At 30.8% G+C, this 21,197-nt stretch overlaps 2 protein-coding genes across 2 annotated transcripts; one reads left to right on the top strand and one right to left on the bottom strand.

The window, feature by feature from the left end:
* Nucleotides 1–3,740: 3,740 nt before the first annotated feature.
* Nucleotides 3,741–7,673, bottom strand: LOC25484450 (actin-depolymerizing factor). Its single transcript, XM_013613278.3, has 3 exons — nucleotides 7,454–7,673; nucleotides 5,875–6,140; nucleotides 3,741–4,247 (listed from the first exon to the last, which is right to left on the bottom strand). Exons 1-3 carry the CDS (start codon nucleotides 7,478–7,480, stop codon nucleotides 4,097–4,099), a joined length of 444 nt encoding a protein of 147 aa, XP_013468732.1. The 5' UTR covers nucleotides 7,481–7,673; the 3' UTR covers nucleotides 3,741–4,096.
* Nucleotides 7,674–14,322: 6,649 nt separating this feature from the next.
* Nucleotides 14,323–18,307, top strand: LOC112418615 (uncharacterized). The gene is made up of 2 exons (XM_024775045.1): nucleotides 14,323–14,385; nucleotides 17,627–18,307. Exons 1-2 carry the CDS (start codon nucleotides 14,323–14,325, stop codon nucleotides 18,305–18,307), a joined length of 744 nt encoding a protein of 247 aa, XP_024630813.1.
* Nucleotides 18,308–21,197: the final 2,890 nt, after the last annotated feature.

Raw genomic sequence — 21,197 nt, 5'->3', positions numbered from 1 at the left:
TTTGTTCTTTGTTATGCGCAAATTAAAACTTAAATAAAATTTTGTTACCTATAATAATAGTTTCACGAAGAGTTGAAATTTTATAAAATAGTTTCACGAAGAGCTGAAATTTTATAAATAAGATCAGCAACATTGTAAAAAATTAAGTGCAAAATAGAAAAAGAATTATGATGGAAAAATAAAAGACTCCATCAATTTGTTGGAGAGAGCGAGAGAGTAACCGACAATTGTTTGTCATGAGAGGATATAGCACATCAAAATTATTAGAAAGAGAGAGGGTGTGCAAAAAAATATAAACTTATTGATTGATTAAAAGGCTTAAATAAGTAAAAGGTCCTTGTAAGTTCGTGAGATTTTGGTTTTCGTTCCTATAAGTTTTTTTTGTTGTGAGGCAACCCCTGTATTTACCAAACGTTTTGATATTCGTCCCTGCCGTCCAATTCCGTGAAAAAAACGATGAGCTGGCTAACGGAGGCTTATGTGACACTTTGTGACTTGGCATTAATTGATGATTGTGGTTAGTATAGGGATTAAAATTAAAAACGCATTTTTACATAGGGACTAAATTAAAAAAAAAAACTTAATCTTCAATTTTTGAATTTTAAAAGCTCCATGCTTGTTTTTCACACACTTGAGTTTCCTGCATCTATTACTCCTCCTTTCAACAATGTTCAAGTTGTGTATTTTGGTTTGTAATGGTTTGGTTTATTTCCTTTGGAGTTTGATTATAATTGAAACATGGGTTGTAATAGTTTAATTGAGTTAATGGAATGATGTTTGTTTGTTGCCCTTTATAGTATTTTGTGTGCTGAATTTGATAAAAAAAAAAAAAAAAAAAAAAAACATGATTAAGTACTAACAAGCAGATAGATAAAAGTAGTTAGACATTAACTTGTCAAATTGATTGTAAATTACAAGATATGGCTATTAACAAAAGTCAGGTTACATCAAAACATGAAAAGGTTCATAGCAAAATTACTTAGATATTAAGTAGACATGTTCAAAGCAAAATAACTTAGACATAATTTAGACATGTTCATAGCAAAATAAAAGCCTAGTTGCATCTATTATGTAGGTTCTGTGTCTTCCCCATTAGCTCCACCTCCTTTCTGTGAAAATTGAGACTGTTTTTGAGTGGCTTGAGCAGGTTGTGACTGAACTTGAGAAGTAGCTTCAACTACAGTAAATTGAGAAGGCTGAGACTGTTTTTTTGCAATCACATTTGCATCAGTGTAGCTATGTTGGACCTAAGCATATTAAAATCAAAATTAGATACACCATAGTTGAGCATATCATGAATGTTTACATGCTTGATGTTTACCTGTATAACAATACCAGAACTTCTAGGCCTTTTTGTCGGATTTTGACTGGCTTTAGCATCCTCATTCTCAATCACCAATGGTGCCTGAGCATTACTTCCAGCTCCATGCTTGTTTTTCACACACTTGAGTTTCCTGCATCTATTACTCCTCCTCACACTTGACTGATTTACAACCTTAGCTGAGTTTCCTGCATCTATTGCTCCTCCTCCTCGCACTTCTAAGCTTTTTCACACACTTGATTTTTGTTGAAGGAGATGAGTTTTGAGTTTTGTTGAAGAAGGAAAGAACAGAGAGAGAGAGGGGGAGGGAGAGAGAGAGAGAGAGAGAGAGAGAGAGAGAAGAAGAAGAAAAGAAAGAAGAAGGAAAGAACAGAGAGAGAGGAAGAAGGAAGAAAGAACAGGGGGAGAGAGAGAGAGAGAGTGAGAGGAAGAAGAAAGGATTTTTATGTTTTAAAATTCAAAAATTGAAGATTACGTTTTTCTTAATTTAGTCCCTATGTAAAAATGCGTTTTTGGTTTTAGTCCCTATATTAACTCACTCATCAACTAATGCCAAGTCATGAAGTGCCACATAAGCCTCTGTTAGCCAGCTCAACGTTTTTTTCACGAAATTGGACGGCAGGGACGAATGTCAAAACATTTCGTAAATACAGGGGTTGTCTCGCAACAAAAAAACTTACAAGGACGAAAACCAAAATCTCGCGAACTTACAGGGACCTTTTACCTATGTAAGCCTGATTAAAATGAGCGTATAATAGTAACAAAAAAGGCTAAATTGTATTTTGGTCCCATAACTATTTAGGTAGTATCGTTTTGGTCCCTTAATTAAAATTCGATTTATTTTGGTCCCTTAACTTCTCTCCGTTACACATTTTAGTCTTTTCCGTTAGTTTTAATTCAAAAACGTTAGGTTTTCTTCATTTTGTTCTGGAATTTTTCTGAGGTTCTTGTTGTTGAAGGTTGATGGAGATGGTATGAAGATGAGAAGAAGATGAAGAAAAGCTAACGTTTTTGAATTAAAACTAACGGAAAAGACAAAAATGTGTAACTGGGAGAAGTTAAAGGACCAAAATAAATCGAATTTTAATTAAGGGACCAAAGCGATACTACCTAAATAGTTAAGGGACCAAAAATGCAATTTAGCCTAAAAATAAAACATCAAAAACCGACTTCCTTAATTTGAGTGTACAATTATAAAATGACACTTAAAAATGAAATAGAGGGAGTATTTTTTTTAGGGTTAAATATGTTTTTAGTCCTACAAAATCACAAGTTTTAAAGTTTAGTCCGTATAAAATTTTAATGGTGATTTTAGCCCTCCATAATATTGTAGTTTGTAAGAATGGTCACTATTTTGAAACTTTATTACAAAAAATGAACACTTTTACTTCTCCAAAATAGTCCCTATAAAATGTAAATAAGGACTAAAAGTGAATAAAAAAATTGTAGGGATTAAACTGGAAAGCTTGTAATTTTATAGGGACTAAAAACATATTTAACCCTTTTTTAAGCGTAATTTTGTTTAGACTAACAATGTATAAAAATTAAACTAATAATAATTTAGTCCTTCTTTGTTTTATATTTTTTTTACAAGATCTTCTATATTTTACTTAGTTGTTAAACTCTTTAGAGTGTGTTTGATGTGTTAAAAATAAAATGTAGAACAATTTTAATTGTATTGTGTTTGATTGTAAAATTGTTTGAGGATAATATAAACTAGGGGATAATGGACGCGACAAAAACTAAAATTTTAGTTATTTTATTTTATTTTTGCTAAGCAGCGAGTAAGGACAAGTGGAGGAGGATCATCCCTTCCGCGGGTTCTATAATACGACTTTTCCAATACTTGTTTTTTCACCATTTTCTTCTGTATCATGGTTAAGACTTGTGTAAATCCCTCGTACGCTCTAAACTGCATTTTTCAATACTTAATATCATTTGTGTTCCTTAACATGTGTCATTGGACACAAGTTAGCATGTCAGAAAAACGAAATCTTTTAACTAATTGATCTTTTTAAGTCTAGAATGATTTATACAAAAGAAATATGATTAATGTGTTCTTTCAAAATATTCCAAAAAAAAAATTGTTGGATTGGAGACATAAGCCCCGTTCTGTTAGTCGCAAGGACCATCCATGTGAATGACTGTATGAATCGGCCAATTTTCTTTGGCGGCACTGGCAAAGGCTCCACACTTGTCTCAGCCCTCACACCCGAAAGTGTGAAACCAGCCCCAGCTCAAAGATTTACCTGTTTCCAGGCCTGCATTTCTGCAGATTGGGCCCGGGGACTTTCCTGAGCCCAGCACTTAGCATGGGCCCATCCACATCGTCTCAATCCATGTGTTGCACTATGTTCACTCTAGCTTATTATAAACAATATTACAATAGTTGATATTAACGATGTGGGACAAAAATATATTAGCTAGAAGAATAAGAAACAGGCAACAAATATGACACACCAAATACATACTTTAAGTTCAAATATCCATAAAATAAGCATATTAATTCCACCTGAGAACCATCATATGGCAATAAGGAACAGCTAAAATTCCTCTGCAGAGGGGTCTCTTAGGCAAGAACCCATATCAGTATCAGCCTTCACAGGTGAATGTTATTTACTTGAATAGTTGAACTAAGCTACTTATATGAAATATGTCAGAGAAGACAAGACCATAATAATACTACTTAAAGGGTATTTGTTGAAAACATTTCTTGAGGTCTAAGATATCCTAACTACACCACTTAGACATAACCCTTTCAGTTTGTTTAGGTGCTTAGTTTGCACGCTCCTGGAGGACTTCGAGTTCCATCTCTGTTGGGTCTGTTGCCTGAATCTCATAGTGGATTCCCTGCAGCTCCCTTCTGAACCTGTCCTTTGATGTTGCATAAAGCATCTTCGGACGAATACGAGCTACGGAAGGAGACCTGTAAAACAATAATCCATTAGTAAACTCAAGCAAGATAAAGGCAACAAAAAAATTGTCAAATTATAACTTCCTCTGGTTTAACGAAACATGGTAAATGAAAGGCGAGTTTTCTCTGCAAAGTAGTGTGGAGAGAGATGACCTCTCCATATGTAAGCAGAAAAAAAAAAAAAAAAAAAAAAAAAAAGTGAATTTTCTCTGCAAGCAGAAAATAGGGACATTAAAGTATTGTAGCGTAACAGAATTTGAACAAACCGCTATTTTTTGCAATCTGCTATTGGCAATACTAGTTTAAACCAAGTTTTTTTTAAGATTGTCGATCTTGAGACCATGATGCCTAAATTATATAAACTAATTAAACACCCAAAAGAAAAATCAACACAAAAATAAATAAAGGGTTGAGAGATAGTTCAAGATACCATATGTAGCCACTGTGACACAGTATGAAGCGAACCCGATACCAAACACACAGAATTAACAGTAATTTGGAAGACTGAAAAACAATTGCAGAATATTATTGATGGTAACGAAAGTAAATTGTAGAAAGGGATGAATCCTCCTCTACCCACATAGCTAGGCTCCTCTCAGATAAAATACAGTTCTCTGGCCAAACAGAAACAGTACATCACACTGCCTGCCTTTCTCTCCTTCCTACCCGCTTATAATAGGATGGTCGCACGACACAACACACTTGCTCACTCCCCATCCCCTGCCACGTCACATTATTTTCCCTCCATTTCCTACATTCTTCTAACATCACACCCCACACAATGGATTTGGACAACTGATCAACTAATTGCCTGTTTGGGCCCGCATTCTCATCCCCGGTCCTATCACAATAATTCATGTGAATGGAAAGGAAAGACAACTATCACAAGAATTTGGTGACACAGACAAATATAATCAAGTAATGTAAATCTGAAAAATACAACCAACTACTACTAAGTACTAAAGAAAGGGGTCTAAAAACAGTGTAAAATAACAGTTGATTATAGCAGGGTTGTGTCAAATAAAAAACCCTTTTGGAAGGCTATGGGTTTATGCAAACGGTTCAAGTGGTTAGTAATACTTTTTGCCAAATATCAAAAGCATTTTTTATCAAGAGTCTGGAATTTGAAATGATTTTAAAGTCTAAAATGCAGTCCCCAGTTCAACAAGGTACTATAGTAATGCTTAATCCCATACAAACAATTCAAGAACTTACCCCTACTCAATTTGAAAATACAGCTTGGCATATACCCTAATAAATTAGCAATATGCTCGCTATCTAATAAAACTAAATAGATTATGCAAAAAAGTCGTGCTCTGAACACTTGAGTCACACACCCATGAAGATTAAGAATAGGCATTATGAAGAATAGATTGATTATGCTATGAAAGTGAATAAGATAGATGAATGAAATGAAGACAATATCCTAGAGAATTGTATCATTACAGTGCCCTCATTCAGATTTTTGTCTTGATATATAAAATAAATCAGTGTTTTAAGACTTGAATTGAATGCAAGCATGCAACATCCAAACACAATAGATACATATGTAACACACTGTATACTAAAACCAATGCAAGAAAAATTGAGCAAGTTAATATACAGAATCTATGACTGTACAAGAAACTAGGTAACTGACCATGCGATAAAAAAGATTTTGCTCTTTTGGCAGTTCTCAGCAGTCACGAAATCAAAGTCAAAGACTGCATATCTACAATCATTTTCAGGCAAGGATGCAGTGAAATCATCATAGCTCTCAGAAGGGCCTCCAGTTTTTTCGACCACAACCTCTTTCTTTTTCTCATCAATTTTGAAAATCACATAGCGATATACTTTCTTCCTCTGCAATTCCTGAAATGTGCTTACGCTCTGCTCAGCAACACCCATCCCAGAAGATGCATTTCCCTACAACAAATCCACATATTAGTTACACGAAATTCCAATCCTTTTTTCAAACCATATAATCAAATCCCCCAAAAAAGAATACTAAAGTCCTTTCAATGAAATGAATCCCAGCAATGAGGAAAACAGCATGTTTTGCAGAGCATTATTTTGAAGAAAACGATTGCTTCTTTTTATTTTTAATTTAAAAGCTCTTTATGTCAAGAAAATATAACTAAATCACCAATCAAAAAGGGGAAACTGTAAGTATTCCCGTGTCATGAGATATATCTTACTCCAGGGCACAAAATGTGCAAAAAATAAGTCAAAGTTGACAGTAAGTGTCTACTTGTCTAGCTTAAGAGAAGTTTATGACTACACTTCGGATTTGGATCCTCTAAAGTGACTAAAGTATAAAGTCAGAAACTCAAGGGTTGTTATTTTAACTTGTGGTTTGTTATAATGTACCTACAATATCTACATTTAACTTGATTGATATTACTCAGTTTGCACTCTAAACTAAATTGCTCGCTTTAGAGGATCCGGATCCCAACACTTAATAATCATATCAAAGGGGTGTCTAGTGTCTGACACATGTAACTACATTCAATCACTTATATATTGCTACTAGCATTGGTGTCAGTGTCATGTCTGGTGTATGTGCTTCACAGGTTTCTGACACCATAGAAAGAGAGCAAACATGGGCATCCTTAAAGCTACTTGTAACTCAAAGCAACTTCATGCATGACGAAAAATGAAGTACCGCACAAGATTTCATTTGACAAAATCAAGCCTAATTTCTTAACACCATTGCAATTTAAACAAAACATACATCTTCGCATTTTGGTCATTTCAAAGCTTAATAATCACCAGTCCAACAAAGTACTAAAGACATGCCCTCAGAAAATTTTATTCAAATGTAGACAAATTTCTTTTGAAAAAAAGAAGTGAGAAACAACATCTACAATATCTTTAAAATTGTTTTTTCTTTCACAATCGTTTCCGAGCGAAAGGGTCTAACACACAATATCAGCATTGTCAGTTGAGATAGGTCTTATGAGACATTTTAACATCGAATCAAGAAAATAAAAACATATGATTGAAAAATATATGATATATTCAAAACAAGAAAAACCACATAACATGAGGAATCAACCGCAAAGCAAAATAAAAACTGAGACCCAAAATTTGTAGTGAGAAGAACAACAAAATCAGCCATGCAACCAACAAAATCCGACAAAAACAACAACATTCGATGAAATCAAACCAAAATCAGCATGGTCTTAAGGAAAATTAAAAATAAAAAAGTAACTGATAGAATGAAAATGGAAGCTTACCCCTCCAACTCCCATTCTGAAAGCCATAGCTATGAAGCTGCTACAGTGAAGAGTCAAGAATTTAGATGGATTTGTAGAGAGAGAAAGTGAGAGGAGAGAGAGAATTGTGTGGAGATGAAAAAGGAGAAAATGCGACCAGTCACCTAAGCTAAATTCGACAAAAATGGTTCAAAAAAATATTGTGGGTAATAGTCATTTGATCCCCCTTCCCAAAAAAAAAAAAACCATTTGATCCTTAATGCTTGATAACAATCACAATACTTATTCAATATATCAAGATTATAAAATAGTCTCTAATCATCATTTTGTTAATCAAAATAGTTTTTGAGGTTGAAATGTTTCATTAATATTGTCATATTAATCCTTCAATATACTTATTTCTTATCATATCAGTATTTACTTATTATCATTTCAGTCGCTATATGAAAAGATTTATTGTGAACATTAAAAGATTATTTTAGTCAGGGACTATTTTGAATAACAGAGTGCTCAATCGGGACTATTATGGAATTTTGATACATTGAGGTATTACTGTGACTAATTATTGCATATTCACATATCAAAGTGACTACTACTCCAAAATATTGTTTTAGAGGGCAGCAATCACTTTCGTCTCTGAGTGTGTAACGAGTAATTACGATAGTCCATCAATATATCAAATATTCAAAATAATTTCTCATTGTAAACTTTGTTAGTCAATATAGTCTTTCATGCTAAAACAATTTATCAATGTTCATGATAACTCATTTTATATCATATTGAAATGATAGTAAGTAAGTACTTATAAGAATTGTAACAATAAGTATATAAATTGAACGACTAATATGACAATATTAATGGAGCATTTTAATATCAGAGACTATTTTGACTAACGAAGTGCAGAATCAAATACTGTTTTGAAATTTCGATACATTGAAGAACTATTGTGACTACTCGTTACACATTCAAGGGCCAAAATAATTATTTCCTTGTTGTTTTATGTAGAGAACACTTAAAAATACTGCTCCCTCTGTATTTTATTATAAAAATAAATTGTTTTGATATTTCCTTAACTCGTATTCGGGTGATATCGGTTAAATAGTAATTTTCATTTTTTAATAGTTACAATAGTCTTTTAATATAACAAAATTATAAAATAGTTTATGATCGTGCACTCCGTTATTTAAAATAATCAATAATGTTAAAATATTTCTTTTAACGACATGGCCGTGGACTATTGAAGGGTCGAAGAGTAGTTGGTTAACGTACGAAGGGTTAAAATGAAGAGTAGGCATGAATGATGTAACCATTTCTTTATTAGAAACATGAACATTTGTTCTCTTCATAGACTATTTTGACTAATTAAGTGTACAATCAATGACTATTTTACAATTTATCTACATTGAATGATTATTGTGACTACTCGTTACACCTTTAAAACGAAAATGATTATTTGTTTGCCCTAAATGTAGTTGATTTTGTATTTCAAAGAGAATTTACTAATGATTTTATAAAATTATACCCCATTATTCATTAGTGACATTAAAAAGAGAGATTAAGATAATTTATATAGCGTCATAATTAATTAAAAGGTATGATAGGAAGATAAATGTTAAGAAAGCTTTCTTTATAACATATTTCATCTATTATTGTTTGAAATTCAAATGGGTTTCATCACTTAGGTGAGATTTATTTTCAAAATCTGAAACTCAAGTTATTTTCACTCAATAAGAGAGTGGGAGTTAAAAGTGTGTTAAAAAGGAAGTCTTTTTTACACCCTTATGCCAGGAAAAGAAAATTTAATAATATATTGATATTATAAAGTGACATATAGTAAAACACAAATATTTAAAGTTACGTATAATAAAACTTTTAATATATGTAACTTCGTTCCTTTCTCTTTTTATGCTAAATTCGACAAAAATGGTTCAAAAAAATATTGTGGGTAGTAGTCATTTGATCCCCCTTCCCAAAAAAAAAAACCATTTGATCCTTAATGCTTGATAACAATCACAATACTATGTATCAAGATTATAAAATAGTCTATAATCGTCACTTTGTTAGTCAAAATAGTCTTTGATGTTTCATTAATATTGTCATATTAATCATTCAATATACTTATTTTTTATCATATCAGTCTTTTTAAGTATTTACTTATTATCATTTCAGTCGCTATATGAAAAGATTTATTGTGAACATTGAAAGATTATTTTAGTGTCAGGAACTATTTTGACTAACAGAGTGCTCAATCGGGACTATTATGGAATTTTGATACATTGAGGGACTACTGTGACTAATCATTGCATATTCACAGATCAAAGTGACTACTACCCCAAAATATTGTTTTAGAGGGCAGCAATCACTTTCATCTCTGAGTGTGTAACGAGTAATTACGATAGTCCATCAATATATCAAATATTCAAAATAATTTCTCATTGTAAACTTTGTTAGTCAATATAGTCTTTCACGCTAAAACAATTTATCAATGTTCATGATAACTCTTTTTATATCAGATTGAAATGACAGTAAGTAAGTACTTATAAGAACTGATGTTACAATAAGTATATAAATTGAACGACTAATATGACAATATTAATGGAGCATTTTAATATCAGAGACTATTTTGACTAACGAAGTGCAGAATCAAATACTGTTTTGAAATTTCGATACATTGAAGAACTATTGTGACTACTTGTTACACATTCAAGGACCAAAATAATTATTTCTTTGTTGTTTTATGTAGAGAACACTTAAAAATACTGCTCCCTCTGTATTTTATTATAAAAATAAATTGTTTTGATATTTCCTTAACTCGTATTCGGGTGACATCGGTTAAATAGTCATTTTCATTTTTTAATAGTTACAATAGTCTTTCAATATAACAAAATTATAAAATAGTTTATGATTGTGCACTCCGTTATTTAAAATAATCAATAATGTAAAAATATTTCTTTTAACGACATGGCCGTGGACTATTGAAGGGTCGAAGAGTAGTTGGTTAACGCACGAAGGGTTAAAATGAAGAGTAGGCATGAATGATGTAACCATTTCTTTATTATAAACATGAACATTTGTTCTCGTCATAGACTATTTTGACTAATTAAGTGTACAATCAATGACTATTTTACAATTTCTCTACATTGAATGATTATTGTGACTACTCGTTACACTTTTAAAACGAAAATGATTATTTGTTTGCCCTAAATGTAGTTGATTTTGTATTTCAAAGAGAATTTACTAATGATTTTATAAAATTATACCCCATTATTCATTAATGACATTAAAAAGAGAGATTAAGATAATTTATATAGCGTCATAATTAATTAAAAGGTATGATAGGAAGATAAATGTTAAGAAAGGTTTCTTTATAACATATTTCATCTATTATTGTTTGAAATTCAAATGGATTTCATCACTTAGGTGAGATTTATTTTCAAAATCTGAAACTCAAGTTATTTTCACTCAATAAGAGAGTGGGAGTTAAAAGTGTGTTAAAAAGGAAGTCTTTTTTACACCCTTATGCCAGGAAAAGAAAATTTAATAATATATTGATATTATAAAATGACATATAGTAAAACACAAATATTTTTTTTAAAGTTACGTATAATAAAACTTTTAATATATGTAGCTTCGTTCCTTTCTCTTTTTATGTTAACTTTTATATTATTTTTGCACTCTTTTTCCCTTGGTAAACTTTTAGCTCATTTTATATTATTCTCAATTTATTTAACAACATACTATAAACTATGAACCAAAATAAATTAAATATAAAGATTGAATTTTACCAAAAATATGAATAAAATATTGAACAAATGATTAAAATTGATAAATTATGCTAATTACAAAAAATAGTAATTAAATTTTGTCCGCAAGTCTTAACCCAACTGTGTGCGAGTTTTAATGATTAGATGTCATTTAACTTATCTACTAAAAAAATATTATTAATAATAAAATTAATAGTTAAAAATTTAATTTTCATTAATTGAAGTTATGAAGAAACCAAAATTGAATTTTTAAGTGGCAACATAAAGTGTTTTGACATTTTTTATAGTTAATTGTTAGGGTCTTGTTTAGGAGTGCCCCTTGAGCACTCTTTAAGCATTTTAAAATAAGTAATTATTTTTTTAAAAAGTCAAATATTTCGATTTTCAATGCATTGATTACATATTTTTTCATAAATACTTTCTACTTATAGTCGTTAAAGAGTATCCTGAAAGCACTAGTTAATATTTCCCTAATTGTTACTATATAAACATTTACTTATATTAAAATCTGTTAACTATTGGAAACATATGCGTACAAGTAGATAGGGACCCAAATTATCCATCTTCTTTTTGCTGACAATTTTCTTCTTGGATCGTTGTATACTTGTATTGTGCATTGCTTGGATTTTTATATTATGTGAAGCCTCCTCACGTCAAAAAATCAACAACCAAAAAAAGACTTAAATTTTCTTCTCCAAGAACGTCGATCTACAACTCATAAATGATCTCCATGCTATTGGGAAATTCAAAACAAATTGAGTGGTTGGAAATATCAGTGCCTTGACTTGGCCAAAAGACTTACCCTCACTTAGTCTGTTCCTAACTAAATTCCTTACTACCAAAGGTAATATACAAAGCTGCCAAAAACTTTACGTGGTGAGATGGAAAAAATATTAAAGAGGCTTATTGTGGGGGCGAGACTGATCAAACTTTTAAACCTTATTTGATTGATTACAAGGGAGCTATGCAATATGCATGAAATTAATGGTGGGGCTTGGCATTAGAAGTCCTCGTAAAATGAATGAAACTTTTCTTATGAAAATATTTTGGAGTGAGATTATTCCCAATTGTCCAATTTGTAGGAATGAATACCAAACAACTATCAATGTTTTGAGGGATTTTGCAGTCGTGCAACCCATATTTTGATCATGCTAGTGGCTTCTAATCACATTACAAATTTCTCTTAATTGAATAGAAGTTAACAGTCTACTACAATCCTTCACATGTTCTTCCTCCCACACCAATAATCTCCTCATCCACTTTCACGCCTCACCACCCACGCTCCAACCCAAAGATAACATATATGCTATCGTCACATATTTGTTCTCAACTAACTCGTACAACCTTCTAAAACTTTACATTAAACAAGTCTCCATCCAATCAAAGATCTCGTCAAAATAACGTAGAGAACCCATCACCCACCACCCGACCTAAATTATCAACAAACCCCTCCCCCAATCCTACACGGTCGCGAATCAAATTAATTTCCTAATTAACCTATTTTTCGTAGAAAATGTTTTAATTAACTTTTGTTTGATAGATACGTTTTAATTAACTTTAGCAGACAGTCATAATGTTTGTCACATGATTAAATTTTTCACGGTAGTAAACAAAGTTAGGCAACTTCTCAATTTTCATATTAACCATAATAAAAAAAGTCTTGGGTGAACACAAGTTTTACAATGTTATTTAAACACATGTAAAAGAAAGTAATAGAAAAGTTATAATTAAATGATGTGCATTTTTTATGTATGCGCCATAATAACTTTTATTTTCAAATATTTCACCTGAAAAACACTATCCTAAATGGACTAGTAGCTTAATTTAAGTCAAATCATTATTCTTTAATTTGAGCTTATTTATCACCAATCCTAACCAATGATTTAGGCCTAGTGGTTAGGATTTGAACCCCAGACTAATCATGTGTTTGATCTTTGATTTACGTATGAAAAAAAATAAATTATAATTACTCTTTTCTACACAACAATAACTATATTTTTTAATTTATGTAAAATTACTAAAATGATATATAATTTGAGACGGCTAAATTGCCATTTTACTTTTATATATATTAGTAGAAAGATATTATTAAAGTACTGTGTCATATGAATGATGCGCATAGTCTAAATGGATCACTCGTTGTAGAAACGAGGGAGTACTAAGTGGTTTGAATTTTGTTTTTTATTTTATTTTTAGGAAAGTAGTTAGGAAATTAATGCTTGGAAATAGTTTATGGTAATTTACGGGGACTTTTTGTTGTCTGATTAATGAATAGACAGATCGCTGATGAAATTTGAAACTAATAAGCTAGACCTCAAAAAAGTGGAGAAAAATATCATAGCATGTGGAGAATATGAATAAGATTAGAGGGACAATTGAAATGGGGAATGTATGGTATCTAAGTCATAATCCGATGGGATGGGATGGTCTTTTAATTTAGTCCAAGGTCGTTCAAATATTCAGACTATACCATGTTGTTAATCAAATTTTAAAAAAAGCTTTTCTAAAAGTTTTTTTTTTTTTTTAGAAAAGCTTAGATGTACGGTTTCAACGGAAATTAAACATTGTGGAAAATCACTACCAACTCAAATGAAAAAAGTTTATTACAACTATTAGTTTTTTTTTTTACAAATATTACAACTATTAGTTAATTGTATGTGTTTTCTGTTCTATCTAATGTTTCCCCAATATTCTTGGTTGTACAGTATTTATTTATTTTTTCTTTCAAAGGCAATTGCAATGTATTTAGTCGTTCTTTGATTCTAATTACTGTAACTTGACCTAAAATTAGGAAATATTAATAACCAAAGAAAAGACTTCTTCCATATCATTATAGAATTGTCAATTTTTTTATGTTAACCTCCAGTTCTTAGGAAAAATCAGTCATAGTAATCCGAGTTCGACTGTAATATAAGTAAGTATAACACAATTATAATTATTTAATACATAAATCAAGCTTAGATTATTTTAAACAATCTATCCTCTGATATAACTCATTAATCTCTTGAGTTCAATTGATTGTGTTGGATTTTAACTTAAAATTTGATTTGTTTTCGTGAAAAAAATCGTGGCACGATTTAGTGATTATGAAGAGGAAAAAAAAAAGGGTTTTGTTGTTTTTGGAAAATGGTGGCACAATTTTTGGATCATGTTGCAGTCGAGTATTATGTCATCCGTGATAGTGAAGATGTTTGTGAAAGTGAAAATTAGGACCGCTTTACCAATCATGATATGTTAGTTTAGGCATTTATGATTGAATTAAATGGATTCTCAGTTATGATGATATTGGCCCTCCTCATATTCATTAGTAAGCCTTTCAAGTCTTTTTTTTCAAGTCTTTGGAAGCACATTTATTTGCTTTTGAAGGTAAGAATGAGCTTCATTTTAATCTTACATTCATTGTCAATGGTATGATTTATTCTATTTGACATGATTTCCTTAGATTTATGCGTAATTATTTTGGGAGACAACATACAAATCTTCATATTGTTTGGCGCCCTCCCCATGCTCCCTCTTTTAAGTTGAATGTTGATGGATCACATAATTCTCGAGTAAATAGTTAATTTCCCTCTTGAAATTGTAGGTTTTGTCAATTACCCTCTGAAATTGCATAACGTTAATCAATTTACCCCCTCCGTCAAATTTTTCTGTTAACTGTTTACTGTTATGATCAAATACCCCTTCTGAAATTTTGCACTTATGTGCAAAATGCTCCCTAAACTTGAAAATTTATATATTTTTTTTATCCTTGATTCAAAAGATATTAAAGGCAAACAATTAACAATTATTGATCATATAAATCTTTATGGAATGTATGTTTATGCAACTATTGATCATATAAATCTTTATGGAAGGTACATTACTCATGTGTTTTAAATATATACATATATAGAAGACTTTTTTTTACACAAGTTTGTAATTATGTTAGAGTATGCGGTCATAAAGTACACAAGTCTTTGATAATTGTGTGTCCATAAAGAAAAATCATAGGTTAATATCTGCAGAAGGAAGAAGAAACAAGACTTATGTTTGTGAATTTGCAACTTAATTAATGATATAATTTTTATAATGCAGGAAATGTCATATCTATTAGTTGCGGCATGTTTAATTTTTATAATGCATGTTAAATAGATTTGTAAAAAATTTATCTTGCTCCTTGTTGATATATATGAAATATGAATGAAAAGACTGCACGTGACAAAACCATGATTTTTTTGGCATATATTCATTCATTTTATTGTGAATAGAATTTTTATGACAATAGGTACAATATACTATTTGAAGAACTAAATATATGATTTTTGGTAAGAAAAACAATCTAAATTTTTAAGTCTATGGGGCTTTTTGCACATAAGTGCAAAATTTCAGGGGGGTATTTGATCATAACTGTAAACAGTTAACAGAAAAATTTGACGGAGGAGTAAATTAATTAACGTTATACAATTTCAGAAGGATAATTAAAGTTTTATTAATTTTAAGGGGATAATTGACGAAACTTACAACTCATGAACGAAATTGACTATTTACTCCATAATTCTCTTATTCTTTAGTTTGTGGTGGTCTTATTAGGATGTTGTAACTTTACATAAATGTTAATACATTAAAACTATTCTAACATGACTATTACCTCCTAAAGTCTGCTACAAACACGTTTATATGCTTATATTTTACCTTATAAATTAAATCATTTAGTACTGTACTTGTCTTTGTCCTAGTTGAAGAGAATCATTCAGGACGAAACGTGAGTTAAAAACGAGTTGCACGATGCGACTTGGCATCATCATATCTTGCAAAATCAAAGCACGTGAGTGCACAAGTTGGCTGACTGAAACAATCCACGAGTGCAAGTCCTTCTCTTTGCGTTGCCACTGTTTGTGTATATTATTATTATTATTAGGCAAAGCAGATTACAAAACCAATTATGACACGTTCACATACATTATAAATTGTAATATTTCAACATTTTAAAAGTGACTAAAATTGACGACACACCATTGAAGTCTAGTGTGTTATGTGTAGTTTCAAATCTCATCCTAATTCAATGAATGTGACTTGGTTAGCAACAAATGTAACACGAAGACTAGGTATCTGGAGTGGGATCCGAGTAGTCCGATAATGGCGATTGATAGAAGATTATTTAACGAATCTTGAATCTTGAATATATTCTAATAAAATATTAAAATTTTGATCGGGTTGAGTCTTATTCAACTTTACAAAATCGATTTGTAAGATGATGATGATCTCTACTTATAAATGCATGTTTAAGTCTTATCTCATTCAACATAAATTCTTGACATAATTAACAACCACTTCAACATCTTACACTCATTGTCAATGGTATTGACCAATCAAAATTGACCAAAATGATTAAAGTTGCAATGGGGTTAAATTTTAGGGGATAAAATTTTTAGTTTCTGTGCGTAAGGGGTCAAAATTACAAGCTTTTGAAAGTTAGAGGGAAAAAATGCATTTTAGCCATAATAATACTAAGGAAATCCTCATATATCCCATTGTTCTCTTAGACGATAGGCAACACTCACACATGAGATGGTTGAAAAACATTCCCTATTCTTTTAAGCAACATTTTTCAATTGTTGTCGAAAAGGAAAAATATTGTAGTGAACGAATGCTTTGGTGATCAATTTTATTTTTTTCATCTATAATTTCTGTCGTTATTTTAATCTTTTCAATAGTGAGCATTTGTAAATCATATTTAAATATATCAATAATTGACTAATTAATCAACCTGTTGATACGTGTATAAGATATTTTATGTATTTATTTGTTATATAAATTATAATTATGTGTATATATTAGTATTATGTCAATATTATATTATAGTGTTAATTATTAATTACATATAGGTAGTTATTAGTAGTAGTTTTATGAAGTTATTAGTATATGAAGGTAGTTACTTATTGGTATGTTATATTAAGGTTGTAATGTGTGAATAAATAATCAAGCAAGTTAATAAACAAAAGTTCTAGTCTTCCTCCCTTTCCTTAAGAGAGATGTCCCTTCTTGAATTGGGATAATTGTTACTGTTAATTTCTATATTCTTTCACATGTTCGTTCCTTTAAAAAAAAAATCATCCTGTTCGTAGTTTGTTTTTTGGTACATCCCGTTTGGATAGTTCTACTTGCTCTAATTAAGAACAAAATTATCCAACTGTTTGTTTAAATCTAAAATTGGGTTTTTGTCTTGAACTTTTAAAGACTTGCTCCCTCCGTTCTTAAATATATGCAAATTTTATTTTTTAGGTTCATTCAATTAACGATGTATGTGGTTTAATTTTACTTTTTAGGTTCATTCAATTAATGATGTATGTGGTTTATAATATGGACCACATACATCATTAATTGTTCTATTCAACAATGCTGTTCTCCAACTGCTACTTGTGCTGAACTAATTTTCGCTCTCCTCCAACAGCTCAATACTTCACAACAGCAGATTTTCGCGGTCACTCTATGGAGCATATGGAAACATAGAAATAACAAGGTATGGAACAACGTTGTGGAAACTTCTCAACAAATTAGTGAGAGGGCTGAAGCGTTTTTGAACAGTTGGAAGAGTGCACAAAAAATACAGCCACGTATCCAAGTTCCTAGCGTGCAACATGAATCCCCCTGTTGGACAAAACCGGTGCTAGGGAGATTTAAATGTAATGTGGATGCAGCTTTCTCAAATTCACTTAACCGGATGGGTTTTGCAGCTTGTATCAGAGATGCGGAAGGTAATTTTGTCGCAGGTCGAACAACCTTTTTATCCCCTTTACTTGATGTAGAGATGGGTGAAGCGATAGGACTGCTACAAGCAATGCAGTGGGCGAAAGAGCTTAACATGGTGAGCATGGATTTTGAAACAGACTCAAAGATTGTGGCAGATAGTGTTTATAAAGGAAATGGTGTCTCTGATTTTATGGCAATAATTCAAGATTGTAGACACTTGTTGATGACCGATTTAGTAAACTCTGATGTGAGTTTCATTAGGAGACAAGCCAATGGTGTTGCCCATAGTTTAGCTAGGGAAGCGCTATCACATGCTAGTTTCCATTTGCATCTTAACATTCCTCATTGTATAACTACTTTGATTAATAATGAAAGGCTATAAGCCTCTTTCCTTCAAAAAAAAAGAGATCGTAAAAAAGGATTATTAATGAAAAGATTCATTGACTAAGACCATCCACAATAATGAATGTTTCATCTATTTAGCACCACATTAGATAGGCACTCCATTGTGGAGTATAATACATGAGTGGCTACGGAGAAAGATGACTATGAAAGCACCCTCTCTCTCTTCATTTTTCATGGGTCCTATTTAATAAATCTTGTTGAAATGTAATTATATAAAATTATATGTGGGGCCTATTTAATAATTTCTTTTAAAATGCTGAGTTGAAAAAAGTTGGTGCTTATTAAGGATTATGGTAAAATGAATGATGTGGACATGTGAATTCAATTTAAGCATCCAATTTAGGATGCTCTGTTGTGGATGGTCTAAGTAGATAAAGACCAACATACGAAACCGGTTTGGTTGACAAACTATAGAAAGTTGATTTGTTTACGGTACATAGATATTTAATATATTTTTTTAGAGAATTTCAATTTTTTTTTTAAATATAAGTTATATAATACACCATTCTTTAAAAAAAAGTTATATAATACAACAATTATTTTTTAGTCAAGGAGTCTAGTGGCTAGAGCTCACACAATTAAATATGGAGGAGTGAGGTGTTCAGGGTTCAAACTTCGACCCCTACATCAAATATGTATTGTCCTTACCAACTAAGCTAAACTCACGGAAATTAATACACCAATTTAATATTAACTTAAACACTTTTTGTTCCTCTATTTTTTTTTGTTACAATTTTGTTCCTCTATTTAAAAAAAGAGTTTTGAACCCCTATTTTGAAAATCGGCTTTTTGGTCTCCTTGTTTAACTTTTTTCTTCTTCTGAATTTTAATCTCTCAGATCATTTTTGGATGTTTTTTATGATGTGACAATGTTTATTAGACCACACACTGGAAATCAATGTGAATAAAAATATAATTAATAATCATTCAAAAAAAATATAATTAATAAATGTTGCTAGTTGCCTTTTTAGACCATTTTTTATTTTTTTTATTTTTTTTCCGTCAAAAATTAAAGTAAATAAAAAATGGTCTAAAAAGACTACTAGGGACCAAAATCCAAAAAAAAGTTAAATATAGGGAACAAAAACTAATACTCAAAATATGAGGACCAAAATTTTAATTTGTTTTTAAAATATGAGGACCAAAAAGTTCATTTAAATCAAACCCTTAATCTTTTAAATATATTTGCAGGCCCTGCATTTCTTTTTTATGAAAAGATCAAATATTAGTTCCTCATGTCTAGGAATATGAGAGTAAGGTGAAAGAGAGTAAAATGTATACTAAGCATATTAAAATGGGTTTTTCTATCATGTTAGTTGGATCAATTATAGTTAGTTCAATATTGTTTAATGTTGTCTAGTTAGTTATGAACAATTGATCATATTAGTTATACCATAGGTTGCGTGCATCATACACTCATTATAGTGTATCTACTTCGTTTTTATTAAATTCGATCTTCCTATCATTTTAGTTTTGTCTTTGTTGGACTCTACCACACTTTTCAATAGGGGTGGTTTTAAGGGTGAGCGGCAGTCCAGGGCACCATTATCTGGGCACTAAAATTATTAATTTTATCTAGTAGTTAGTATTGTATAAATATATTTCTTTTTAATTTGGTTTGATTAATTATATTGAAAATATATTTTTAGACAACTTTGATTATAAATGAATCTTTTGCCAAAAAAAAAAAAAAACGAGAAGAAAACTATTAAAATAATTAAAAGGGCACAATTTTATTGTTTTACCCAAGACACCAAAAATTTTAGGATCGGCACTGCTTTTCAACATGGTATTTGAGCTATGACATCCATCATAAATGCTCTATATTGTGTCCAGTTGCAGAGATGATCATTCTTTATTCTATTATGGATATTATCTATGATATCAAAGGATTACCAAGATCATGGATATTGTTCATTTTGTTTTTGGGATTTTTGAAATTTTTGTTGTTGTTTTACTTCTCTTCTTGGCTCCAACAATCACTCTCAAGATCATCATCATCATTATGCATGATATTCACATGAAGAAACTCCACAACCAATAATGTTTCGGGTGTTCAACAACAAACATGAAACCTTTCAACTTCAAGTGGAAGATTTATTACGAATGAGAGTGTTCTATACTTTGCTATTTCTTTGTTACACAAGTTTCTTGCCAAATTTGTTTTTCAATTATCTTGTCAAAGTCGACATGTGGAGTTCTTTTTAAATGATTTATGATATCAAATATTTGTTGAAATTTTTCATGCACTCCAATTATTTTGGTAGTATGAGCCATTATTGGTTTTATTGTACGCTTTTATTCTATGATAGGTTTTTGAAGAAGCCAAAAGTACAATATATTAAAATTAAAACCCTATAAAACATAAGGAGTGTCTAACAAGCATCGAAATAAAGAATCAATATATGATAGTTAAATTTGTTAGTGAGATTTAAAATTTGATGACCTAAGCCTGAGATCATTGATTTTATTAGAGTCAATGTTGTGAAGGCGTCGAAAGAAGTTCAAATAACTTAGAAATTGCTCGAAAATAAATTTTTTAGGGGATATGTTAGAAAGATTATTATATTTAGGGTAGTTTTTTTTTTGTTTTTTTTGTTTTGGCTTAGTATATTTACATTTCTATTACTTTATAATATTGTTAAGACTACACATTCCATTAAAACCCTAACTTCTTTGTTCTTTATATTCTCTCTTCATCACTATGATTCGTTCCCAATTTTTTTGACGTCACTTCTATTTTGATGCCTAATAAAATTTGTACATATATAAGGCCCCCGGTCCACCCTAAAAATTATACACATGAGACCGTACTATTTGTTCAATCGTGACGGCTCATATATTTTTATAACTCATCTTTCCTCGGA

Source organism: Medicago truncatula, chromosome 1 (genome assembly GCF_003473485.1).
Source record: "Medicago truncatula cultivar Jemalong A17 chromosome 1, MtrunA17r5.0-ANR, whole genome shotgun sequence".
Classification (NCBI taxonomy): Eukaryota; Viridiplantae; Streptophyta; class Magnoliopsida; order Fabales; family Fabaceae; genus Medicago; species Medicago truncatula.
This window is presented reverse-complemented; position numbering and strand designations above follow the sequence as displayed.